This window comes from Oncorhynchus clarkii, chromosome 26 (assembly GCF_045791955.1).
Source record: "Oncorhynchus clarkii lewisi isolate Uvic-CL-2024 chromosome 26, UVic_Ocla_1.0, whole genome shotgun sequence".
Lineage (NCBI taxonomy): Eukaryota > Metazoa > Chordata > Actinopteri > Salmoniformes > Salmonidae > Oncorhynchus > Oncorhynchus clarkii.
In genome coordinates this window covers 7,805,484-7,830,363 of record NC_092172.1, presented here as the reverse complement: position 1 = coordinate 7,830,363, position 24,880 = coordinate 7,805,484, and the positions used below count along the sequence as shown (strand labels likewise).

Sequence of the window (24,880 nt, the reverse complement as noted above, 5' to 3'; positions counted from 1 at the left end):
GAGGGCTACTGGTGAGCGCTACTACTCCTGTCTCTCCTTCAAGATCCTGCACTACCTTGTCGGTCCATCTACGCTGGACCGGTTCGTCAGCTTCCTGCAGTGCCTTAATAGACTCTGGGGCGGAGGGCTGTTTTATGGACGAGACCTGGGCTCGGGAACATGACATTCCTCTCAGACAGTTAAGGGAGCCCACGGCCTTGTTCGCCTTGGATGGTAGTCCTCTCCCCAGGATTCAGCGCGAGACGCTACCTTTAACCCTCACTGTCTCTGGTAATCATAGCGAAACCATTTCTTTTTTAATTTTTCGTTCACCTTTTACACCTGTTGTTTTGGGCCATCCCTGGCTAGTTTGTCATAATCCTTCTATTAATTGGTCTAGTAATTCTATCCTCTCCTGGAACGTCTCTTGTCATGTGAAATGTTTAATGTCTGCTATCCCTCCTGTTTCCTCTGTCTCTTCTTCACAGGAGGAGCCTGGTGATTTGACAGGGGTGCCGGAGGAATATCACGATCTGCGCACGGTGTTCAGTCGGTCCAGGGCCACCTCTCTTCCTCCACACCGGTCGTATGATTGTAGTATTGATCTCCTTCCGGGAACCACTCCTCCCCGGGGTAGACTATACTCTCTGTCGGCTCCCGAACGTAAGGCTCTCGAAGATTATTTGTCTGTAGCTCTTGACGCCGGTACCATAGTCCCCTCCTCCTCTCCCGCCGGAGCGGGGTTCTTTTTTGTCAAAAAGAAGGACGGGTCTCTGCGCCCCTGCATAGATTATCGAGGGCTGAATGACATAACAGTGAAGAATCGTTATCCGCTTCCTCTTATGTCTTCAGCCTTCGAGATCCTGCAGGGAGCCAGGTTTTTCACTAAGTTGGACCTTCGTAACGCTTACCATCTCGTGCGCATCAGGGAAGGGGACGAGTGGAAGACGGCGTTTAACACTCCGTTAGGGCACTTTGAATACCGGGTTCTTCCTTTCGGCCTCGCTAACGCTCCAGCTGTCTTTCAGGCGTTAGTCAATGACGTCCTGAGAGACATGCTGAACATCTTTGTTTTCGTTTACCTTGACGATATCCTGATTTTTTCACCGTCACTCCAGATTCATGTTCAGCACGTTCGACGTGTCCTCCAGCGCCTTTTAGAGAATTGTCTTTTTGTGAAGGCTGAGAAGTGCACTTTTCATGCCTCCTCCGTCACATTTCTCGGTTCTGTTATTTCCGCTGAAGGCATTAAGATGGATCCCGCTAAGGTCCAGGCTGTCATTGATTGGCCCGTCCCTAAGTCACGCGTCGAGCTGCAGCGCTTTCTCGGCTTCGCGAACTTCTATCGTCGTTTCATCCGTAATTTCGGTCAGGTGGCAGCTCCTCTCACAGCCCTTACTTCTGTCAAGACGTGCTTTAAGTGGTCCGTTTCCGCCCAGGGAGCTTTTGATCTCCTCAAGAATCGTTTTACATCCGCTCCTATCCTTGTTACACCTGACGTCTCTAGACAGTTCGTGGTCGAGGTTGACGCGTCAGAGGTGGGCGTGGGAGCCATTCTTTCTCAGCGCTCCCTCTCTGACGACAAGGTCCACCCTTGCGCGTATTTTTCTCATCGCCTGTCGCCGTCGGAACGTAACTATGATGTGGGAAACCGCGAACTGCTCGCCATCCGCTTAGCCCTAGGCGAATGGCGACAGTGGTTGGAGGGGGCGACCGTTCCTTTTGTCGTTTGGACTGACCATAGGAACCTTGAGTACATCCGTTCTGCCAAACGACTTAATGCGCGTCAGGCGCGCTGGGCGCTGTTTTTCGCTCGTTTCGAGTTCGTGATTTCTTATCGTCCGGGCTCTAAGAACACCAAGCCTGATGCTTTATCTCGTCTCTTCAGTTCTTCAGTAGCCTCCACTGACCCCGAGGGGATTCTCCCTGAGGGGCGTGTTGTCGGGTTGACTGTCTGGGGAATTGAGAGGCAGGTAAAGCAAGCACTCACTCAAACTCCGTCGCCGCGCGCTTGTCCCAGGAACCTTCTTTTCGTTCCCGTTCCTACTCGTCTGGCCGTTCTTCAGTGGGCTCACTCTGCCAAGTTAGCCGGCCACCCTGGCGTTCGGGGTACGCTTGCTTCCATTCGCCAGCGTTTTTGGTGGCCCACCCGGGAGCATGACACGCGTCGCTTCGTGGCTGCTTGTTCGGTCTGCGCGCAGACTAAGTCCGGTAACTCCCCTCCTGCCGGCCGTCTCAGGCCGCTTCCCATTCCCTCTCGACCGTGGTCTCACATCGCCTTAGATTTTGTCACCGGACTGCCTTCGTCAGCGGGGAAGACTGTTATTCTTACGGTTGTCGACAGGTTCTCTAAGGCGGCTCATTTTATTCCCCTTGCTAAGCTTCCTTCTGCTAAAGAGACGGCACAAATCATCATCGAGAATGTTTTCAGAATTCATGGCCTTCCGTCAGACGTCGTTTCGGACAGAGGTCCGCAATTCACGTCTCAATTTTGGAGGGAGTTTTGCCGTTTGATTGGGGCTTCCGTCAGTCTCTCTTCCGGCTTTCACCCCCAGTCTAACGGTCAAGCAGAACGGGCCAATCAGACTATTGGTCGCATCTTACGCAGTCTTTCTTTTCGCAACCCTGCGTCTTGGTCAGAACAGCTCCCCTGGGCAGAATACGCCCACAACTCGCTTCCTTCGTCTGCGACCGGGCTATCTCCTTTTCAGAGTAGCCTCGGGTACCAGCCTCCGCTGTTCTCATCTCAGTTCGCCGAGTCCAGCGTCCCCTCCGCTCAGGCTTTTGTCCAACGTTGCGAGCGCACCTGGAAGAGGGTCAGGTCTGCACTTTGCCGTTATAGGGCGCAGACTGTGAGGGCTGCTAATAAGCGTAGAACTAAGAGTCCTAGATATTGTCGCGGTCAGAGAGTTTGGCTCTCCACTCAGAACCTTCCCCTTAAGACCGCTTCTCGCAAGTTGACCCCGCGGTTCATTGGTCCGTTCCGTATTTCCCAGATCATTAATCCTGTCGCAGTTCGACTTCTTCTTCCGCGATATCTTCGTCGCGTCCACCCGGTCTTCCATGTCTCCTGTGTCAAGCCCGTTCTTCGCGCCCCCGCTCGTCTCCCCCCCCCCCCCCCCCCCATCCTTGTCGAGGGCGCACCCATCTACAGGGTCCGTAGGATTTTGGACATGCGTCCTCGGGGCCGTGGTCATCAGTACCTAGTAGATTGGGAGGGGTACGGTCCTGAGGAGAGGAGTTGGGTTCCCTCTCGGGACGTGCTGGACCGTGCGCTGATCGATGATTTCCTCCGTTGCCGCCAGGTTTCCTCCTCGAGTGCGCCAGGAGGCGCTCGGTGAGTGGGGGGGTACTGTCATGTATTGTCATGTTGTGTCTTGTTCCTGTTCTTTCTCTTCACCCTGTCTCCCTCTGCTGGTCGTATTAGGTTACCTTTTCTTACCCTCCTTCCCCCAGCTGTTCCTTGTCTCCTCTAACTACCTCGTTCACCCCTTTTCCCACCTGTTCCCTTTTTCCCTCTGATTAGGTCTCTATATCTCTCTCTGTTCCTGTTTCTGTCTTTGTCGGATTCTTGTTTGTGTTTCTCATGCCTGAACCAGACTATCGTCGTGTTTGCTGCAACCTTGTCCTGTCCTGTCGGAATCTGCCAGTTCATCTAACCTTGTCCTGTCCTGTTGGAATCTGCCTGTCCATCTGAGCCTACATGTGTTTCGTCATTAAAGAAACCCTGTTTTGTGAATTCGCTTTTGGGTCCTCATTCACGCACCTGACAAAGAAGCTCTAACCTGTGGTAGTTGCAGGCTATGATCAATTTAGAAAGCATACGGTGTCAAACCAGTCAGTGTTTTATCTTTGGTGATGTTGCGTGTCTCTTATATTGTCCTCACTGAAATGCAAGTCATACTTTTTTTTTTTAAAGAGATCCCCTTGTCTAATTTCTCTTAGAAGAAGAAAATGTAGATTTTACAAGATCTTAAGAACTAGAAATGATGTGTTCTCTATCAATATACATTTGAAATAGTTTACATGATGGAGCCACAATGGAGCCTCCAGCTATATTATGGGCCTTTCCCGAGATAGTATATTGATTTAGAGGTTTGAGTAATAGAGCTTCCACAAATGTTGAACTGGACCAAGTTCTGGTGAGCCTATTGTCTATTTTCAGGGCAGTTCTCATGTACTTTATTTTATTTCTACATGAGTGCTTCCTTCACCAATTTCCTTCTCATTACATCCTTGCAGGTATCACTTTTTTCATCATCTTGTAATAAGAGGATAATGCCCATTGTAGTTGAAGTACCCACCCATCCTCCAAGCTTACAAAGAGTCTGTTGCAGGTTATTTTCACAGTGGTTGAAATTTTAGGTCACCCTTTTGAACGTTAGCCTTGTGGTTTTCGACTAGCCTATATGGTACTAAATGAAACTGTGAGTTTGCGTATCGAGTATCCAGAGACAAGTAGGAATGTCTATTTAATCTTATTTTATTTTGTATAAAAGGCTGGTGGGCAGTTTTCTCAGTCTGTAAATCAGTCCTCTGTTGTAGTCTCTGGCAACCAGCTCTGTAAATGAAACGGCAGAACAGAAGAAACCAGACTTAATCTGGAACACATTGTTAGGATGGAGCTCTCAGGGATAGATTTCAGGGAGAGGCTTGCAGGAGACATAGCAGGGACAGTTCTAGGCAAGTCTCTCTGTCATAATCACCTACACATCTCTATTGGAGCAGTAGGACTGGCTGTACACGTCAGACAAAAACCTGTCTGAAAATCCACATTCCATATTAGTAACCAAACGAAGTCAATTAGCTATCTGGCTAATTATCTGTTTATGACTTATGATTGGGGAAGGATAAGACTAAACAGGGTTGTTATCACATTTGAATGGCTGTCATGCTGATATGAATTGGATTCAAATATAACAGTTGGATTCCTGTTCCCGGACCCATTTCGACCACAGTTCATTCATACCTTGCCTCGCTGGTTCTCTGAGACCGAGTCAACATTGTGGACTGGTGTTAACGTTTGCTGGAACAAGGCTATAGATTCTTTCAAAGCGTCCAATGGTCATTTTGATTATTTAAGAAGATAGTACTTGAAGTTCACACTTTAGTCAATTAAATGCGCCAAGGTCATTTATTAGGCACAGGAAGTGCAACAGGCAGTGAGAAATTGTATTGAGAAGTGATTAAAGTGACTTTAGTTTTGTAGTCCACTTGTAGTCCCCCCCCCCCCCACTCAACAATAATATTTTCTGGGCTTCCTCTAATCTATCACAGACTCTAAAGGGATCCAAACAGTCCCTTAAAGGTCAGGAAACCAGTCAGAGTGACACACAGAAGCCTGTCTCCAGTGGTTGTGGTTTTCAAACCCCTCTGCTTGCTAAAGAAAGCATCTGCACTGGAATTAAGAAACCAGGCCTTTCCACTCAGGAAAAGTGGGGGATGGGAGCTCATGGGTCTACTCTATACTTTAGGGTGCTCACCCGCTGCTCATGCAGAGGGAAATTCAGGCCATGGGACTGCTGACTGCTCCCTCAACCTCAACAGTAGATGAATAAATGAAATGTTGGACTCATTGAGGAGCATCAGTCAGCGAGTGTCAAGTCTGGTTGATTTGAGAGCTTTGGGAATACCAGTGATGACATGCATAATGCAGTATGTCAAGCAGTAGGTCAATTGTGTGGATTACGCATATGTCATTTTGTTGGACATCAGTGTAATGCTGATGTAAACGGTAGCGCTACTTCCAAATGTCTTCCTCAAAACAGCAGGTGGAAGATGAGAATCAGGGGATGTAGAGTGCCCACTTGTGCATTTACGCATAACAATTGTAAATGGTAACGCATCAGATGCATATCAGGCTCATCTTGTAGCACCTGGTCTAATTTGGGTGCCAGTGGCAATGTGACAAGCGACGACATGTGACCTGGCCCTTAAAGTTGCAGATGGGAACATTTGGCTGCAGCAGTCTCAAGTCCTAATGTTTGCACGCAATTTAAGAGGTTTTCAAAGGGAGGTCAGATTAGGTCAAGCTGTCAAAACGTTATGGATCGCAGCTGATTGGAACGCACATGCTTTTCGCTTGGAATTTCCCTCCTCTCTTGTACTGATGTAGCGTGGGTCCTCTAGATAGTCTTCCTGTATGTCAAACTTGACAGAGTCCAGATCGTGACAGTCATCATATTGCGCTTATCTTGTCTGCTGATTTTCAGTTTTTAACTTCACCCTTAAGCACAATTTCCCAAGTAATCATTTGTTCTTAAAATAACAAACTGTACTAACTGCTGCTTCTATTCTATATCTTCTCACAGCAACAAGGGTAAATCTCCACAGAGCAGCCACATTTGAACTGCACAACAGTCATTCCTGCAGATCTGAGAGTCTAGCAGCTTTCTTGGCTTGGGTCCCAGGCCCAAACTTTTATTGGCCGATTTATTTTTCCTTTTACAAACACACATTTTCTCCTGCTGCTGAGCTGCTCCACGCGAACCTTGCACTCCAGTTTTCCTTCTGCAAGTGCCTGGCTAATTTGCATGCTTCACTCTGATTGGTCGCAGAGCTGACAGTTGTTGTGTCACCAGAAGGAATGCGAGAAGCACATTGGTATTACTATGCGCTGCTTGACTTCAGTGAAGCGTTTACCATGTCTACTGCTGAGACATTTATTTATGCTTTCTTTTCACCAAATGTGATACTGTGTGCCAGGAGAGAGTGCAGTACTTAATATGATTATGCCTCGCTAGAAATACTAGCACCACGTCAATGACAAGAGGGTAGGCTTAGAGGGCTTATTTATTGTGTGGTAGAATGTCTAGAATATTGCAGATAGATATGGTAACATTCCACCCCTTCTGAACAAGCCAAACAAAACACTTTCCTTGTTTCCAATCACAGTGGGTACTATACTCCCAAGAATTCTGTACATTTATCCCTGTGCCCGTGGTTTCTAAAAATATACTATTTGGTTTCCAAATCCATAACTGCAGTGGGCGCTAACATATTTGGCATCTATTATCAAAGTTTGCTTTTAAAGGGCAAAGCGTTTAGACGGGCTGCAAGGTATCTGCACAGACAATGCTCCGGAGCCTTATTGCTCAAGCATCGATGTAGAAGTTGCTCTGGAGCATTTTAACCTCTTCGGTTCCCCATAGAGTAGTGGTCTATCTTTCTCTCTCTCAGCCGCAGAGAGTTTTAATGAGAGGGCTTCCAGAAAGAGTACCACCCAGCAGCCCTTCCCCCTCTATGGGGCTTCCTGTCTGTCCAGACCTGTACCAGCTGCCCCAGCTGGAGAGATGGGCCAGCGAGGGCTGAGGGAACATCTGGGGCAGCATAAAGGGTCTTTTCCCCACCCCAGACAGGGAAGATGTGTTTCCCTCAAGGTGCTTAAGTGTGTTTCTCTTCCCATCCCATTCTGAGAGACCTCTGTAATTATTGTCTGCCATCATGACCACTAAAATGATAGACGAGAGAAGAACTTGAGTGCCAAAACTATAATGAATTCTCATTACCTGTTCCCTGTTCAAAAAGCAAGCTTTCTCTGTCTCATTCTAAGCTGAGAATCAAAATATTCCCTCAATCATTTTGCATGCAAGTACCGTCCTGGTATGACTTGGTGTACTTCAAAGCCTGCTGGCTGGTGCTCTAGCCACAACATATGTAGCAATCTAGAGACATTTTCAGATGAGGGGCAACTCCCAAAGAAACTGTGATCTTTTAGGCTTTCCTGCTTACATTTCTAGTGGGTTCATGTGCAAACAATCATCATAGTTAAAACATTTTTAAAAAAAAGTCATGTTACTTTTACTCCATCCCAAATATCACCCAAATTCGGTAATTGGGTCTCTTTAAAATACAATTTAAGTGCCATGAGGGAGAAAAGACCCCTCTGTCTGCCTCTGAAATTCCACATCTTGGTCTATGGGGTGCAGAGCAGAAGGCCATATGTGAAACTTTTGAGGGCTTGCATCAGAAACAGTTGCATCATCATCACCATCACAGACTGAACCAGAGTACCAGGAACCTCTAGCACGGGGGCATGCGAGGGAGTTGTATTGTGTTGACTTTATTAAATAGTTTTCCATTTGTTTGTTTTTAAAACGGCTTGTTCGTTTTCAAAGGAGCTAACTAGCCATACCAAATTTTTCAAATTTGGTCAATTCTGGAAGTGTTCCAACCCGACTGAGGCTACAGCTTGCTGCCTTCAAAACCAACCACTTATCTGTGTAATATACACATTGTGATTTGTGTTTGTCTTTTCCAACCACCATAATGTCCACCTTATTCTTGGCTTGACAGTGAAACATAGAAACACCAGGGTCAGTCTGGATTATCTTGGGCACATCCGCCACTCACGGGGCACAACAGGAACCTCCTGCTGTAGATGAAAGGGTCTGGGTGGGACTGTTTATCCTGTTGCGCACTCGGCCATAGTGGTTATTGCCTGCTGACGGCAATGGTGCTGCACTGGTAAATAAGCCGGATCATCTAGTATTGCCAGTGTGCCTTTCTTTAAGCATACACTGCTCTCGAACTGACATCAACTCTATTTAATGGTGTTTGATATCCGGTTAAGTTTTGTGTACATAGATAATGTAGGAGCAAACAAAGGTTGTGAGTGAGTGAGCCTTCCATACACTCCCTTGCACTTTATCCAAATCCTTATCATGAGAACATGACAAGTATAGTGAATGTGTCGTACTGATTGGAATTGATTCACCTCCACTAGCAAGATCATCTCATCTGTTTAGGCCTAAATACATTTCAGCAAATGCAGATATTTTGTCTGTATGATGATACAGCCTTCCGTGGGGACACACAGTTTGGCCAGGGCTTGATCTGTGTTGGTTTTCCTGCCACCGAATTCACAATGTTGAGGCGTGTGAGAGGGCCTAGCACATGGTGAAAGAGGGATGTCTTTGGTGCTGTGGGCAGCGTACATTGCGTTCTGTTTGACAGCTGTTCAGCTCTCAGGCCTGGGTTACAGGTTCACACCTCAGACACTCCCCTGTACAGCAAACAAACTGCCCCACAGGTCGCTGTACTGTGAATAGTTGCACGTGTCTCATACTTGTAAGGATATACAACTCGCAAACAACTTTGGTAAGGGATGGAGTGATGGTGCCTCTGGAATTATATTCTCTGTGATTCATGTCAACCTACCTTCAAAGGCATACCCAGAAGCAAGAGATTATGTGCAATTGATGTCATTAGAGATGTAGATATGTTCGAATGACACACAAATCTCCACAAGTGTTCTTATTTGCAGGGTGATTCAACATGTCTCGACATGTCTGTGATCAGGATGTCCTTCATTGCAAATCACGAAGCCCTTCAGGCTCTGGGTTGACTTATACAGTCGTTCTATTGACCCCACAGTGCTGCCACCATCTTTGTTTTTTAGTTTTTTTTATTATTTCTGAGTTAAAAAAATGTTTTTTTTATCAGATAATGGGCCTGAAATAATCTACGTTCTTCACATTACGTTTACTTTTGGACAAATTCATTTTGTTACAGCTCTAGCTATTATAAACTCCATTGATTGTATTTTCCCTCTGCATATCATCATGGGTGAAATAAAATCTTGAGAGCATAGCTGTTACACATCTGAGAAAACGAACGGAGCATGTTGGGCTGTTTTTAATTACAGCTAGTCATGTTGGTCATTGTGAATGACATGCAATTAGTGGTATGTGTTGTTGGGATTCATTAGGCATAGCTGGTTTGAGAGGAGGTGGAGTGTAGAGGAAGTAAATGTGAACTGGTCTGTAATGTGGAATACAGGGGTGATCTGGAACACTACAGCCGGAGGACCAGACTGTGTCCCTGGGGATTTTAATAGAGCTGTTCTGATTCTTGCACACCAGCAATGACTCACTGTCTGCTAGCTAAACTAAAGTAGTGGAAAAAACTGAACCATGCACTGGTGGCCTAATAGATAGAACCCAAGGACTCCATGTGTGAAATGGTATGACTCATACTTCCAAGAGCAGGTCTACATATTGTATATTTTGGTATGGGATTCGATTACATGATTTTCTGATTAAAGGCGGTCTGATGTGAAGAATGTTTTGTTGGTGATTTTGTTTTGCAGCACTTCTCGGAGCAGATGGAGGACTTCTCCAACGAGCTGTTCAGCAGCTTCTTTGATGACCACCTCCTGGCCGACAGGAACCCACTGTTGGACATGGAGATGGACCCACCCAACCCTGACATCCAGCAAGAACACAGCTACTCCTTGAGCGGAGACTCGGCCCCCCAGAGCCCCTCCATGTCCATCAAAATAGACGAGGAAGCAGGTATGAAAAGCATTATTTTTGGTTCTTCTTCTTTGATCTTGTTCATCATAGGTTATCTTCTTCCCAGAACCCCCCCACTCACACACACCTGATTATGCTGAAGCTAATTGGCAAATTATTGATGCTTTGACCAAAGTAAACAAGAAACGATACATCTACAGCACAATGCTTTGACTAAATATGAATTCAGGACAAAAAGAAGAGCTCCACCAACAGGGCTGCTAGGGCTACAAGGTCTTTAGTTTGATAGTAGTGTAAGTCCTACGTCACTAGAATAGCTGTATCAGATCTGTATCCGCGCTCTCCGCTCCTGCCCTATCTCCCGACGCTCCCGTGCCGCACAGAGAACCCATCCAAGGAGCCGAGCTCACATAGTACACTCCCAGCCAAGCCCTGCCCACCCTGGAGGAATCAAGGAAGCAAGTCAGGGGATTCCAGGCAGTCAGCCAATACACACACACACACACACACACACACACACACACACACACACACACACACACACACACACACACACACACACACACACACACACACACACACACACACACACACACACACACACACACACACCATGTGGCTTCTGCAGCCCTTGCAATGACTCCAAGCTGCAAATGTTTCTCCTTTATGTCCCTTGTGCTTGGGGCCAGGGAAAGAAGAGCCATAAATAAAAAATAAAAAAAGGGAATCTACTGGTGGGGGTGGGGGGTGGGGGGGCAACTACCGTGGCTCTCCAAGGGAGTTGCGTCACACAGAGTTTTACTTAGGGCTTAGGGTAGACTGAAAGCATAACATTGGACTAAGCAGTGTGTTAAAAACCACAGTCTCACACATGGAACGTTAAATCACTGGCCCCCCCAAAAAAATTATACAGAATTCCCCAGTAAGATTGATGGAACAATGGATGGAATCTAATGAAATGGATTCATATGGGATCATGGCCACACACATTCGTTCCACTGAATGTCAACATGAAAGTGTGCATGTAGATGCACAGCACTTTCATAGCAGTCAAGTTCCCTAAACTGTCGACAGAGCAGAGGCACCCACAGAGCACTGCTGCCAATGCAGATTTGATTCCCCATCCCCTTTGCCCAAAACACTGTAAAAAGCCCATTGTTAAAGAGGTTGACTGTTAAAAGGGTGTGTCTAGCTTCTTTACTGCTCTCCGCCTAGGTGTAATGTGTGGAGATCAAACTGCCATCCCCTCTCATAGCCTGGCTAATGAGCTCCCAGGCCCTGCCCCAATCCACTCAGATGCTGAGTGAGGGGAGTCCGACTAACTGTACTGACCTGCCTATAAACTTCAAAGGCAATCCTGATGCTTCCTCAGGGCCACGTCACATGGCCTCATGGGTATGGGCAGGCTGTAGCCATGACATCCTCTGAGATGTGAGCTACTGAATGTAATGTCATGTCTAGATACTCTACATAAAATTACCTGGATGTTCTGTTGGTTTGCATTAATTATTTGTGATGACATGCCAGTTACAGTTAGTGTTGTCCTTGGTCACATTCATTTAGTGCATCCTGTTGCTTCATTGATGGAATCTTCCCATAGAAAAGGGAAGACCTCATCATAACATTGCAAGCCATGACATGTTGATGTAGAATCCCAGGGAAAGTTGTCACTACTGTAAAATAAGTATTTTTGTTGTCATTGAATAAGAAATATTTCACTCATCTTACAGTCCATTATATATTGTGTTTGGCATAGTAAAAATGTAATCTATTCCTTGTGGACAATTTAGGATGTTGCCCAAGGTTGCCAATACAGTAGACTTTGCTGAGTGGATTGAAGATTTTGACGCCGCTTTGGGTTTCCCCCGTGGGGTAAAGTCTGTGGACATAAAACCCCAGTGGGGGAGGGATTTACACCCTCCCCGTAATCAGTCTCCCACTGCTCCCTTTCCCCTCCTCGCCATGGGATTCTCGCCCACACCCCAACCTGTCTTCTGTTAAGGAGCACAACTTGAAAGCCTGCCTACAAACTTTTTTATAAGCCTCTGTAATGTTTTATCGATCCAATCGGGGTGCCAGCAAACAAATGAGGGAAAAACCGGGCTGCTAACGAGGACCCCTGGTTGTGAGTGCTTTTACTCCTGACTTTGAAACTACAGGACGGTCCCTCTTCAGGAGAGGGCTTTGTAGTCACTGGCCTCTCACTGTTTACCATCTTCACAGAGGTTATTAACGGAGGAGGAAACTCATTTTGGAGGCAAAGAGTCCTCTAAGTTTAACGCTATTGACGTTCACAATCGGCTGCTTCGCGTTAGCCCTGGATCACGAAGAGGATCGAGTCTGTAGATGTGCGTCACACCTGCTGCTTTAATGTACACTGATCTGTCAACCAATCTTGCTCACCTCTAGTAGTATCCCAAGATGTCCCTTTGAAATACACCGGGGGGCCTCTTGGTTTGCTTCTTGGCCCCTGGCGGTCTTCATGTAGAGTACTGTATGTTACAGAATGGCTAGTTATGTAATGATATCCCTTGACACATACAACAAATTTGTTGACCAAGTCTTCTTTTTCTTCTCCCCAGAGTTTGAAGGAATGTGGTCCTTCAGCCAGGACCTGACGGCCATCCTGGTAAAACAGGAGCCTGATCAACGGGCAGAGCCTTCCTCTACAGTCCCCTCCATGGGGAACTCATGCTTCCAGCCTCTCAACCTCGCCCCACCACCTCACAGGAGCTCATCGGGGGATATAGTAAGAAACTGCAGCCATAGAAACTATCACCTAGAACCTATCCTAATCTGTTACTAGGGAAAGCGTTTTTCCTGCTTGTCAAAAGCTATGGAAGACTAAGCCTCTTTATAAGCCATAGGGATCTCTCCTGGCTTTCTCCTCTTCGACTAAAACGTGAGCTGTTTGAAGGACAGCTACAAATGTGGAATTTGGAGTCTAGTGTCTTGCTGGAACAGCAGCCTAAAATCTCATTTTTGACACGGAATGTAGTTCAAAATGTGATCATTAAAAGGAAAAGAAACCGATGTTGTAAGTGGAGGAAATAAACCATTCACACAGTGCACCCCTACAGGACCAGCACTGTGACTCATGCATCCTTGTCCATGGGAGTAATTCATGGCTTGTGTGGCTGAGGTGGGGCTTAGCAGTCAGATGTGAACCCCAGCACAGCTATTACCAGTTATCACTGGTTACCAGGCCTGTAGCCCAGCACACATTACTACAGTACCGTTTCTTTTGGTAAATTAGTGGTAAATTTAGTTTGAACATCTTCAAATTCATAGGATATTTAAAGTTCTGTGAATATTTTTTAGGATTAGGGCACGGTAATCCGATTAGTTCCAGCTGTAAGAATGGCCTCCAAATGGTGAGTGCCCTGGCTACATGGTCCCTAGTTGGATCTCTTCCAAGAACCATTGGTGGAGATGGATTCCCTCTCTTCGGGTTACATAAATAGTTTGTAACCGTCTTCAGCTGTGTTTACTGTCACTTGGAATGTCTCTTGTCCTATACAAATATCCGGCTGTTTTTTTTAATACCATTGCTCTTACTCCAGTGCTCCAAAGAGTTGAACCTCAACCCCACACCTGCAATCAAAGATGAACCCAGAGAGGTCAACCAGTTCCTCAACATCCCTTCAGGTGAGAATAAATTACAATAAGCAAGATTACATTGACTTTCAAACATCCTTAAGGGCTTATGGATCCAGACGTTCTAAGAAAGGTTTGATTTTAAAGTGACCGTTCCTTTAGATGCCTCAGTTTCTTTTGAGACCTTTTACACGCTCAAAGACCCACCTCGCATCCTAAAGGTTATGTGCAGGTATCACAGGCGTTTACCTCCAGTCGATTCCTACCATAGTGCCCTTCTACGAGTGTAGAGTAGAAGGGCACTATGGGGGGGAAGAAGTTGCCATGAAGCGTGTGTCACGGTGACCCACTACAGTGTATTCCCGATGACACACCACCTGTGACCACTATTCCAGACAGTGGTCTGCATGTTCTTTCTCCTGCATGCTCCCAATCGTTAAAGCGATTGTGAAAATGGCTAGGCTATGGTGGATAGGGATAGCAATTACTGCGAGTAAGTGTGACACATATTGTAAAGTGTTCCTTTTTTTGTGTGTATAACGTGTTATTTTCCTAAGAGGTATTTCACTATGAAACACTATTAGTGATGGCTCATTTCAGACATGAAGTGTTTCCAATTATAGCCTGCTTGCTTTTCCTTTTTCCATTGTTCGCCTACGCGTACGAGACGAGACTGCCTCTGTTCATTCATGTAGTATTTTTCGGATCTAATTGCTAATGAAGGTAGACAGAAAAAGCCCACTGAGACGCAAGTCCGCAAGTATATTATTAGAGCAGTTGTGCTGGGGATTGAGTGCACTTTTTTGGAGGGGTGTTGATCTAACCAGCTAAGTAAGATTCTGTTCCCATCTCCTTTTCTATCCCTTCCTTAAGAGTGGCAATATTTTTTGTTCTCTACACTAATGCCTTCAACAACAAAAAAATGCCCATATACTATCTGGCATTCTTATTTTCAGTATTTCTGTCTGGGGCACCAGATTGCCCAATCCTTTTAAAGAGTGTATCAGAGAGACAAGGGGAAGGACTGCCCTCACCTACAGAGGGATTCAACTGGAGTAGAAACTAGAACTGACCAGATACACCTGTAGAGACGCAGCTGGACCTGTTCAGCCACCAGCCTGCAGATTAAAGTGGCTCGGTTAAAGAGACACTTTTACTGGTTCAGGGGTTGCAGAGATGGCCTTTATGGTGCAGAGGAATACCTCCATATAAGACTGAACCCCATCTGGTGGACCATAAATCTTATATTCAATAACCACAAGCCAGCAGCAGCACATGTCCAGTCTAGCCCTGCCTCCCTCCGCAGAGCACAGCCTGAACAATAACGTCTGCGTTCTGTCTGCCTCTGCCTTTGACAAACGCCCATTTTCTCCTATTCTTCACCTCCGTTTCCAGTAACAACAGAATAAAACCTGGGCCCTGTGTACTCTGGACTCACACCAAACTAAATCCATGGGTCATACCGGCATGGGTCTGGCCTGGTGTTTGGGAACTGTGTTGGGGTAAATTCTGCCTGGCACAGATATCTTAAAAAAGACACAGTCCTCACTCCCAACCCTGTCTGAGCTCAGTTCAGATACTTACACAGAGGCTACTGCTGACAAGTGGATGGGAGGATGGGATCAAGCAATGTGAATAAGAGCAGCACTGGCTGCCTTACTTACTGGAATGAAGCTGTCTCTCTGTTTGAACTGGCTCTGTCCAGGAAGTCATTTGCCATTTTAATTACGGATCTCTTGGCAAAACGGACCGTTTTACGAGGTCTGGATTTGCACCGCTCCTTTCCACTGTTTAAGTTGAATTAACTGTCTTCAGCTCGATCCCACACGACAGATGAAGTCAGACTTTTGTCCCCTAACCATACAGTGACTGTATGTCATCATGAGGTGTTGATGGACAAAGGCTTTGAGCATATGGGTCATATTGCAAGTGATGCATTTCATAACCATTGGTGCCCTATTTTTTCTGCCCCCCCCCCCCCCCCCCCCCCCCCCCCAACAGATGATCAGCTGCAGCTCCCCCCCACCCCTCCCAGCAGCCATGGCAGTGACAGTGATGGATCCCAGAGCCCCCGCTCCATACCCCCTTCCAGCCCAGCCCGCCTACAGGCCCGCTCTTCCGCTGCCATATCCTCCTCACCCCTCCTTACCGCCCCACACGTAAGTGCTGAGGCCATCCCACTCGCCACTCGCCAAGGCTGATCTGTGGTATGCCTTTCCTGATGACTTTGGGCTGTGCTTTGGATGGTTCCCTATCAGTGAAGGTTCCCCAGCATAGCTCCAAGCCCTTCCTGTCAGTAGAGTCAGAGCCACCCACGATGACCTGGGCTGCAGACAAACCCATCTGCTGGACATATTAGGAGTTAATATCCACATCCTCACACTGACCCTGACCACCACCCTAGTCTCTTCATTAGGAGCTGCCCTGGTGTACAGATATAATACACACAGTACCACAGATTCCCCAACTCATAACCAATTCATAAAATGTGTCCTTATTTCTCCTCAGAAGCTACAGGGCACTTCAGGGCCACTGATGCTGACAGAGGAGGAGAAACGCACCCTGATTGCTGAAGGTTACCCCGTACCCAACAAGCTGCCCCTCACCAAGACCGAGGAGAAGGCACTGAAGAGGGTGCGCAGGAAAATCAAAAATAAGGTACTCACCCTTACATCCTGGAAAGTGAAATGTTGATTCAGTCAAAAATAACTGTATGATTTGCTTCCAGAAAATGTGTAAACCAATTTTTAACCGCAAAACTTATTTTATACCTGTAATCTCAAAAGTAGTGTTTCCACAGGCAATATTCATATTTTAATATCCTCCATTTTATCATATGAGCTGTTATTGATTTTGGGATCCCTCTCTCACCCTTCTGTCTAGATATCTGCCCAGGAGAGTCGCAGGAAGAAGAAGGAGTACGTGGAGTGCCTGGAGAAAAAGTAAAAGCAGGACACTTTCCCCTTTCCTGTCTGCCAACTTTTTTTCCTCCTCTCTCATCATCATTCCTGTTCTCCACTTCTTTCATTTCGCCACTCCTTCATTGTTTGATTGTTCCTTAGCTAATGCCAATGGCGTTTGTCCATTAAAGCATGCGGTCACACAGGGCCATCTGAGTCACACGCAATCACTTAATCCACTCCAGCAAAGGCCACTGTTCCTTACCAGGAAAATCACTGACTTTCCATCCATGGTCATTGTTGTTGTTTTTTAGTTAATATGTAAGACCTAAGTACATTACAGAGGTGCAGAGGTTACTATAGGATTACCACTATGCCTCCTAGGACCACAGACTGTGTTGTGTTAGCATCCAAAATTCAAGCACTTTCTTTCAATAGCCCATGTTGTCTGTGATTATCAAGAATGTGTATTTCAAATGGTCAAACAGCCTAATTCTCCAGCACAGCAAGCATTTGTCTCACTCTTCTATTTTGTTCTATGTGCACATTGAATGTATGGATGTGACTTTTGTGTCTCACAGGGTGGAGAACTACACGTCTGAGAACAGTGACCTGTGGAAGAAGGTGGAGACACTGGAGAGTGCCAACAGGTGAGCCGTGACTTTGAGTGACAGACTTTATGTGTGTGAGTGTGTGAGTGTGTGAGCACGCTCTGAGTGATGCTAGACACATCCCCTGAACCAGCAGTTTCAGTCAAGGCTTGAATAACCTTTTCTATTCATGATACCTGTGTGTGATTTGACTGCTACTCAGCAGTGACTACGACATCCTTCATTAGGCGGGGGGACACTTTCACAGTGTTGACCATGGTGTAAATGCAAGTTATTGGACTCAATAAAATACATCACAGGCGACACAGACTCTAAAGGCATCACAGCCTGTGCCAGCCTCTAATTTACAATAGGCATTTAAAGTTGCTTGGATCAAAGTAACAGCGTGACAATATACCTCTCCCTAATTACAGCACAAAGGGAAACATCTCAAAAAGTGCACACTCAAATCTGCCTCATAATAATTTCAGGCCCGAGAAGGAAACCACAGGCCTCCTACAAAGACAGATCCCTCTGACTCAGCTCCTAGCAGGCAGTCCAAAGGGAACACACAGGAGCCAGCTAGCAACAACGTGTGGGGCGGTTGTCCCAACAGCATATTCCTTGCCCTTGGCTTGTAAAGAGGGGACAAAATGGGCTAATCTGTCAATGAAAGATGGTAGACCAACAAGCAATCTTTTGTCCTAATGTACTCAAGTTCATTTTTTGTTGTTGTCTCGCATCTCGCACACAGTTAGCTGGATACTAAGTGCTTGCTGTACTTTAAATTCTAACGTCTGGAAAGGTTTGGTTCATGAGGAGGGTCCAAGATAGCTCTTGAAAAATTGAAGGAGTCATAGAGTCACTCATGCAGATGTTTCCCAGTCAAGGTCTACTAGTGTTTTTTTTATTTTTTTATTTACACAGTCTATTTTAGTCCCTTGGGAGCAATAAGGTTTATAGATAACAACTGTACAAGCACTGACCAACCATGATTCAATTCAAACGTGATGACGCAATGGACATTCCTCACATGGGACGTTAATGTTCCGTTTCCAGAGTTTCCATGAGAATTATCCTGTTAGGATTTGACCCCCAAAAAATTGTAATCACCTTCATATCCAAATGGACCATTGCATGAAGCTCTTCTTTTATGAGAATACACTGTATTTTCAATCTCTAGTATTAACAGCATGCTATTTGTCATTGTGTTATCTGGGGTATCCCAAAGGACCAATATCAAGTCAGTATAGCTGTTTGTATGTTTTTAAACTTTATTCCAGTGTTATAGTCACATATTGTGGTTATGGCAAATCGTTTCATGGTGTTTGGTTTATGTGAAAGCTAGCATTGGAAATGTCTTTTCTACCAATAGTGGAAAACATGCTCCCTCTCGTGGTGAAAATATGAAAGCTTGCCTGGTTTCATTTCTTATTGCAGCCTGACCCAACACTCATGCCTGTCTACAATGCAGTAATTAATGTCTAAAGGGAGATAGAGAGAGAGAGGGAGAGAGAGAGAGGGAGAGAGAGAGAGGGAGAGAGAGAGAGAGAGAGAGAGAGAGAGAGAGAGAGAGAGAGAGAGAGAACTGTATAACTGTATGAAGGAGGTAGAGTCCAAGTGGGCGTCTGCATTGCTTGTGGTTTTCAATAGCTTTCTATTTGGGCAAGGCTTTTTTGCATTTTGTGGGGAGAGGGAGGGACTGTGGGAGCATGGTTCACACACTAGAATTACAGACGTCTTATATAATTTCCAGCTCTGTTTCCTCAATGTGTTATCCTCACATGATCTTTTTTTTCCTCCCTCAGAGGTGAACTACAATGTCCTGGATGCTCAGAAGAGCCAGACAATTATGATTCCGTGTTAGTTGACTGCGTCCTCGCTCTACAGTCACAAATATAGCCAGATGGAGAGGGATTATTTTTGAGGGGACTTAACAAATCATTTCTGGGAAGTGTCACTGTCAGTCATGTTTGCGTGTGTACTATATGCGAGGCTTGCCTTGTGTTACCCAACAGCTGGAGCTCAACTGGATGATTGTCATGACTGACAGTCATTAAAGAGTCTTCTGGAGAACGTTTTAAGTTCACAGGAGGATCGGTATTGTAGATTCCGCAAGAGAATACTATTATCAGTCAATCTGAAACATGTATTCTCTACCTCCTTTCTCCAGAACTCTACTCCAGCAGCTCCAGAAACTCCAGGCCCTGGTCACAGAAAAAGTGCCCCAATCCTGCAAGATGGCCTCCACACAAACAGGAACATGTCTTATGGTACTTTGCATACGATTTATTCTCATACACACATTCCTCACCATTATCGCTCTCTTAAATAATGCTAAAATCCCATACACATTTTCTGTGCTCTTCACTGACCTAAGATATTGTGCGTTTAATGTTCCGTGGACCTAATAGTCATGCCAGTCAAAAATTTAAAATGACTGCTTTGTTTGTGAAAAGACTCACTGCAATGGACAGGGACACTGGCTTGTGGCCTGGCCTACTCTTCTATAACACACTGAGGCAACCCCATGAACTCAAACTGGCAAAAGCCTTTTCAGCTGGAGAACAGAACCTCACTAGCACACTGTGCTCATGTCGCTCATGTTGACCGTGTGCTGTTTGTTGATGGTTTCTGGTTCCCTCCCGCCAGGTGGTGGCGCTGTGCTTTTTCCTGGTGCTGGGCTCCATTGTGCCTTGTCTGCCTGAGCTCTCCTCCCTGTCCCATACTGTGAAGTCCTCCTCGCCCCTCCCCTCGGCTGACGTCTACACAGCCAGCCAGGGTATGTCCCCCTACCCTTCACCTGTCACCTAAAACAAGGTTTCAGGGCGCTCCGTCCTGGGGCCACCCGTGGGTGCATGTTTCGTTTTTTAGCCCTAGCACTACACAGCTGATTAGAATAATCAAGGCTTGATGATGAGTTGGTTATTTGAAACAGCTGTTTAGTGCTAGGGGGAAGAAAAACAAACCTGCACCCATGGCTGCCCCAGGACCAAACCCTGACCTAGACTTGTCTACCATCTACAGCATGAGGAACACAAAGTCTTTAGTTGGTTGTCCCATACATATCCCATATTTTCGGGGCATATGTTGCTTGCCCATCAGCATTTCCGGACATAATGTGTAAAGGAACATTGTGTAGTTGAATAACACATCAATGTGGCATTACATCTGATCTTGTAGTGTTTCAAAAGCAACAGACTCAGGCGAGTATGTTAGCTGAAATCACAATATCCTTCTGTTATAACATTCAGCTTGATGACCACAAAATGGAAATCATACATGGACCTACTGGCTACTCAGAATTGGTTGGGGAGGGCTGGGTGGCCTTAGAAACCTGAAGTCAGCATGGCACAGGAAGCGGTTATGAGTTGTTCTCCCTGGAGAAGTCACATGACCGTCGCACACCTGCTGAATAAAGATGGTCGCCCTGCTCACACCATTCCATTCTTCAAAAGAAACCTACTTTTTTTTTTACTGTTAGTTTACATTTTCTTACAATAACGGAATGGTTCTATGTTCCTTTGCAGTGTTTGGAGGATCCAGGTAGTGATTAACATTCTCTATTTGTCTCTGTTTGTGTCTGTTTAGTCCGCTCCCGCAGCCTACTCTTCTACGACGAGAACTCCTCGTTGGAGGATGGTCACGGGGGCTTCCTGAAGATGGAGGGGGACGGCTCGGAGGGGGCGCCCCTCGACTACAACGAGGACCGGTCGGCACGTGACAGCCACGGGGGCGAACACGAGTACCTCAACAAGGCTCACTCCGACCCGGTGGACTACAACAGGACCGGCGCCCAGTTCCTCCAAGAAGAGCCGCAGTACCACAAAATGTAAGCTGAGGCCAGACAAGTAGGGCTGTAGACTCTGTCTCCATCTGTGTTAATGAGAGGATTCTCACAAATTGCTCTTCAGAACCAGGGACTCATTATTTTATCAGTGCTCCTCGTAATTACTTAAACATCAACAAGAACAATTTATTTGAATGAGATTGTTAGGTTACCAGAGTTTTCCCAGTGGCGTATGTTGTGATACTGACAGACTCTTTCTCCCCTCCACAGAGAGCCAAACCCCGAAGGAGGAGCGGAGTACTTTTAACCTTTAGGGGCGGAGCTGCCAAAAACACACAGCTCTCCAGACTCCTTACCCATGTGGATGTGTAGTGACACTACGGCGCCCCCTAGTGTGGCATCCCCAACCCACCTCTCCCTGCACTCCCTGACCTCCTGCAGTAGCTCCCTGGCCTTCCTGTTCCATCTCATTCCCTGAAGTTCCAACCGGTAGAGAGTTTGAAGAGGGTATGTGAAGAATATAGAAATTATGGGCAACTGCAATCAAAGCTCCACAGAAACTTTTCATCTTTGACTGGAGGCAGAAGCAGGGAGTGAGAGGGGCTTTTTGAAACCTCTGTGTGCAATGTGTGTCTGCCTGCACTTTCAAGTGGGTGAGTGTGGTTGCAGTGCTTCTGTGCAGAGGAAGTGCTCCTCAGATTCCACCACACTGTTGCTTTTTCAAGGACTGCTAAAAATATTTAGAACACAGGAGGTACTTCAGGTGAAGGGTGTATCGGATCTATAGCAAATTGGATGGGAGGGTGGGGGGGATAGGGATGGGGGGGGCTGTATTTTTAATTCCAGTTGTCCTGTTATAGAAATTCCCTCTCCTAATTCACAATTGGTAATGCAATTATTTTAATACATACATTTCAAATATTGTCCTCCATTACCTTTCGCTTAAAATGCGCTCTAGTGCCTAGAATTATACATCTTTCAATGGCATTTATTTGACATTTGACCACATTTTGTCCCATAATGTTTAAGCTTGTATATGCATTGCACTTTTTTGTCTTCAGGTTGACCTTGCAAGCTAATGGGCATAAGTGCCTTCAAACTCTTTCAGTGTTTGTATTCTCACACCATCCACATGGGGTTGTTCATTTGATTATTTTACTCTTTATGCAATCTAAATCATATGTAATATATACGTATTATTGGCATCAAAAAAAGAGCATATTTATTTTATGCAAAAAAATATAGTGAACTTTTCTTTTTACGAATATCAATTATGATGTCATGTTTACATGATCTTGTTGTCTTAACTGTTACACAGTTTGTCTGTTTTTGTATTTATTTCTGTATCAAGAAAGTTTTGTATATATTGAAAAAACGTGAACAGGGACAATCAGTGTAAATACATACCAAGGGTGTACAATACTCCCTCACCGGAGCAAAGCCTTCTCTAGTCCAAGAGACTCTGAAAAACTGCTCATATTTACAAAAATCTTAGTCAAGAGAATACATTTCCTCCACAATTAAAAAAATAAAATTAATATCATTATTATGTTAAAAAGTCCATTCAGGCCTAATGTCATTGTGAATGTGAAAATAGAGTATATTTTAAATTGAATATCAAACTTCAGAATCCTCTAGGGGGGGGGGGGGGGGGGGGGGGGGTGCATCACTATTTACAGTAGTGCCCAAAAAAACTGTTCACTCTAAAGAACACTATTCTGTTGATGATGCTTCTAAAAAAAACATTAGCCACTTCAGCAGCAAAATAATACAAAAAGCTTTTCATGCAGAGTTATTGTTGCGAGAAACCTTGTTACATTGAATAGAAGATATTCTGGTGTTCCCTCCTCTTCCTGCTGTGTTGTTTGAGGGCGAGAGAGAGGGAGGGAGAGATTGTGTAAGGACTGCGTGGGGCGGCCCCACTGACGCTCAGTGAGATTGCGTAATGCTAGGTAGGAGGGTGCGAGTAGACAGCCCAGGCTCTGTGGAGGAGGCATGGAGGATCTGGGTCAGCCAGTGGCCTTGGAGTCTTAGCTTAAAGTCCAGTCTGTTGCTTTTCATAGATTCCACTTGCTTATTCACAACTGTAGCTTGCCTGTGAATAATCAGGGGAGGCCAGACTCACAATCCTGCCATATGAGTAATATGTATTTTACTCTAACATGTCATTAGATTTGCATTATTCATTTTCTGTCAAATGGTTTGTAAAATCACTACCCTATTAATCAGGTTCAGATTCATACAATTTATAAATTGGTTTTTGATTCCCAGCTGTCACCTGTCACATATCTTAGTGCACATTACCTGACCAATGTAGAGTTGGTTAACTGACTACACTGATAATGTGTGTATATTGGAAATGTAGATTGCTTCCTGTCAAGATACTGTTTGTCTATGTTTGTCTTTTTGTTTTATTAATAGATGTGTAACTAAGGTTCAACCAGATGCTCCGGAAGCTGACCAGCCCTCACCCACTTGCCTTCTATAAACACACCTTTTACTGATCAAATGGTTGCTTAGTTGTCCCAACCCACCCCAGCCCCCTCTACCCTACCTGCCCCGCCATCTTTAAGGTTGTCTCAAAGCTGTACCTGGTATAAATTACTGCGACTCTATATTCAATGTGCTGATCTTGAACAGGCTCTCTGACGACTGTGTCAACACTAAACCCCATGTGATCATGCATAACACATTACATCAAGTCAGACTGAGTTCTCTGGTTGAACCAGGGTCAATCTTTTGTAATTCATCCCCCAAATGTGTGGTAAAAAACCTGCTTCAAAACCTGTGTGAGGGATTTTATAAGGCTATTATAATTCAAAGTGAAATGATGCAAATCTTACCAAACATTCCATGTGTTTGTTGGCGTTCGTAATGTGTGCCCTTTTGTACATAAGACAAAGTGAATGCTTTTGCTGTAAATAGGGGGTGTATTTTTGTATTTGAAATTTATTTTGGTATTCACCTGGCGCCTTTGGGAAGGAACTGGCCAGTTGCTGACCTTTCACACTGTGGCTGTACAAGTAAAATGCATGTATTTCTGGGCAAGCCACAGGAGCCTCTCTGTATTGCCATTCTGTATCAGTCTCTTTAACAGTAGAGTTAGCAAGTAGATTTTAGTATCAAGCAAAATATAAAAAAATTGCATCAGCATAACACCGTCTCCTTTGTCTCTGTGCCCTGATATTCTTGAGAAATGCATTTGGTGCAATCTCGTTTTTGTGCCTAGTGGTTGTTTTATCATTGGAAAGTGCAGGCAAGCTTGATTCTCAGTATCGCCACAAGAGGTCGTACTTGTTAGTCCATCCAGTTTGGCTAACCTGATTCTAACCCCATCATCCCTCAAAAAATAGACCACTGTGTGCCTTCCTAACTGAATCCTAAAACACTACCACACAAGTGGCTGGCTCCACTGTATTATATCAGAACCAGTTGTTCTGTCTGGACATAACCCACATTTGTATTGAATTTCTGTCCTGTCCATCTACACTAGGGGTGCCAAAGGGGGTCAAATCCAGTCCAATACAGGGTGGTTTGAGTAAAACAATTACTTAAAAATCATACAATGTGATTTTCTGGATTTTTGTTTTAGATTCCGTCTCTCACAGTTGAAGTGTACCTGTGTACTATGTGTACTATGATAAAAATTACAGACCTCTACATGCTTTGTAAGTAGGAAAACCTGCAAAATTGGCAGTGTATCAAATACTTGTTCTCCCCACTCTATCTGTTTGTTTTGCACATATAAAAGAGCCTACTATGCCTGAT

At 45.3% G+C, this 24,880-nt stretch overlaps 1 protein-coding gene across 2 annotated transcripts in view; it reads left to right on the top strand.

The window, feature by feature from the left end:
• The window catches only part of LOC139385183 (cyclic AMP-responsive element-binding protein 3-like protein 1), a 29,477-nt gene extending 5,207 nt beyond the window's left edge, over positions 1-24,270 (top strand). Inside the window, exons 2-13 of one of the 2 annotated variants that reach the window (XR_011628919.1) lie at positions 10,070-10,274; positions 12,818-12,984; positions 13,799-13,883; positions 15,834-15,991; positions 16,341-16,490; positions 16,716-16,774; positions 17,314-17,382; positions 19,496-19,595; positions 19,975-20,104; positions 20,914-21,154; positions 21,383-23,456; positions 23,633-24,270. Coding sequence is in view for 1 of the 2 variants with exons in the window: in XM_071130281.1 (XP_070986382.1) it covers positions 10,070-10,274; positions 12,818-12,984; positions 13,799-13,883; positions 15,834-15,991; positions 16,341-16,490; positions 16,716-16,774; positions 17,314-17,382; positions 19,496-19,595; positions 19,975-20,104; positions 20,914-21,154; positions 21,383-21,419 (1,401 nt within the window). In the remaining variant the exon portion in view is untranslated. Of the gene's footprint in view, positions 1-10,069; positions 10,275-12,817; positions 12,985-13,798; positions 13,884-15,833; positions 15,992-16,340; positions 16,491-16,715; positions 16,775-17,313; positions 17,383-19,495; positions 19,596-19,974; positions 20,105-20,913; positions 21,155-21,382 lie in introns of both variants that reach the window. The other variant, XM_071130281.1, reaches the window with a different exon arrangement.
• Positions 24,271-24,880: the final 610 nt, after the last annotated feature.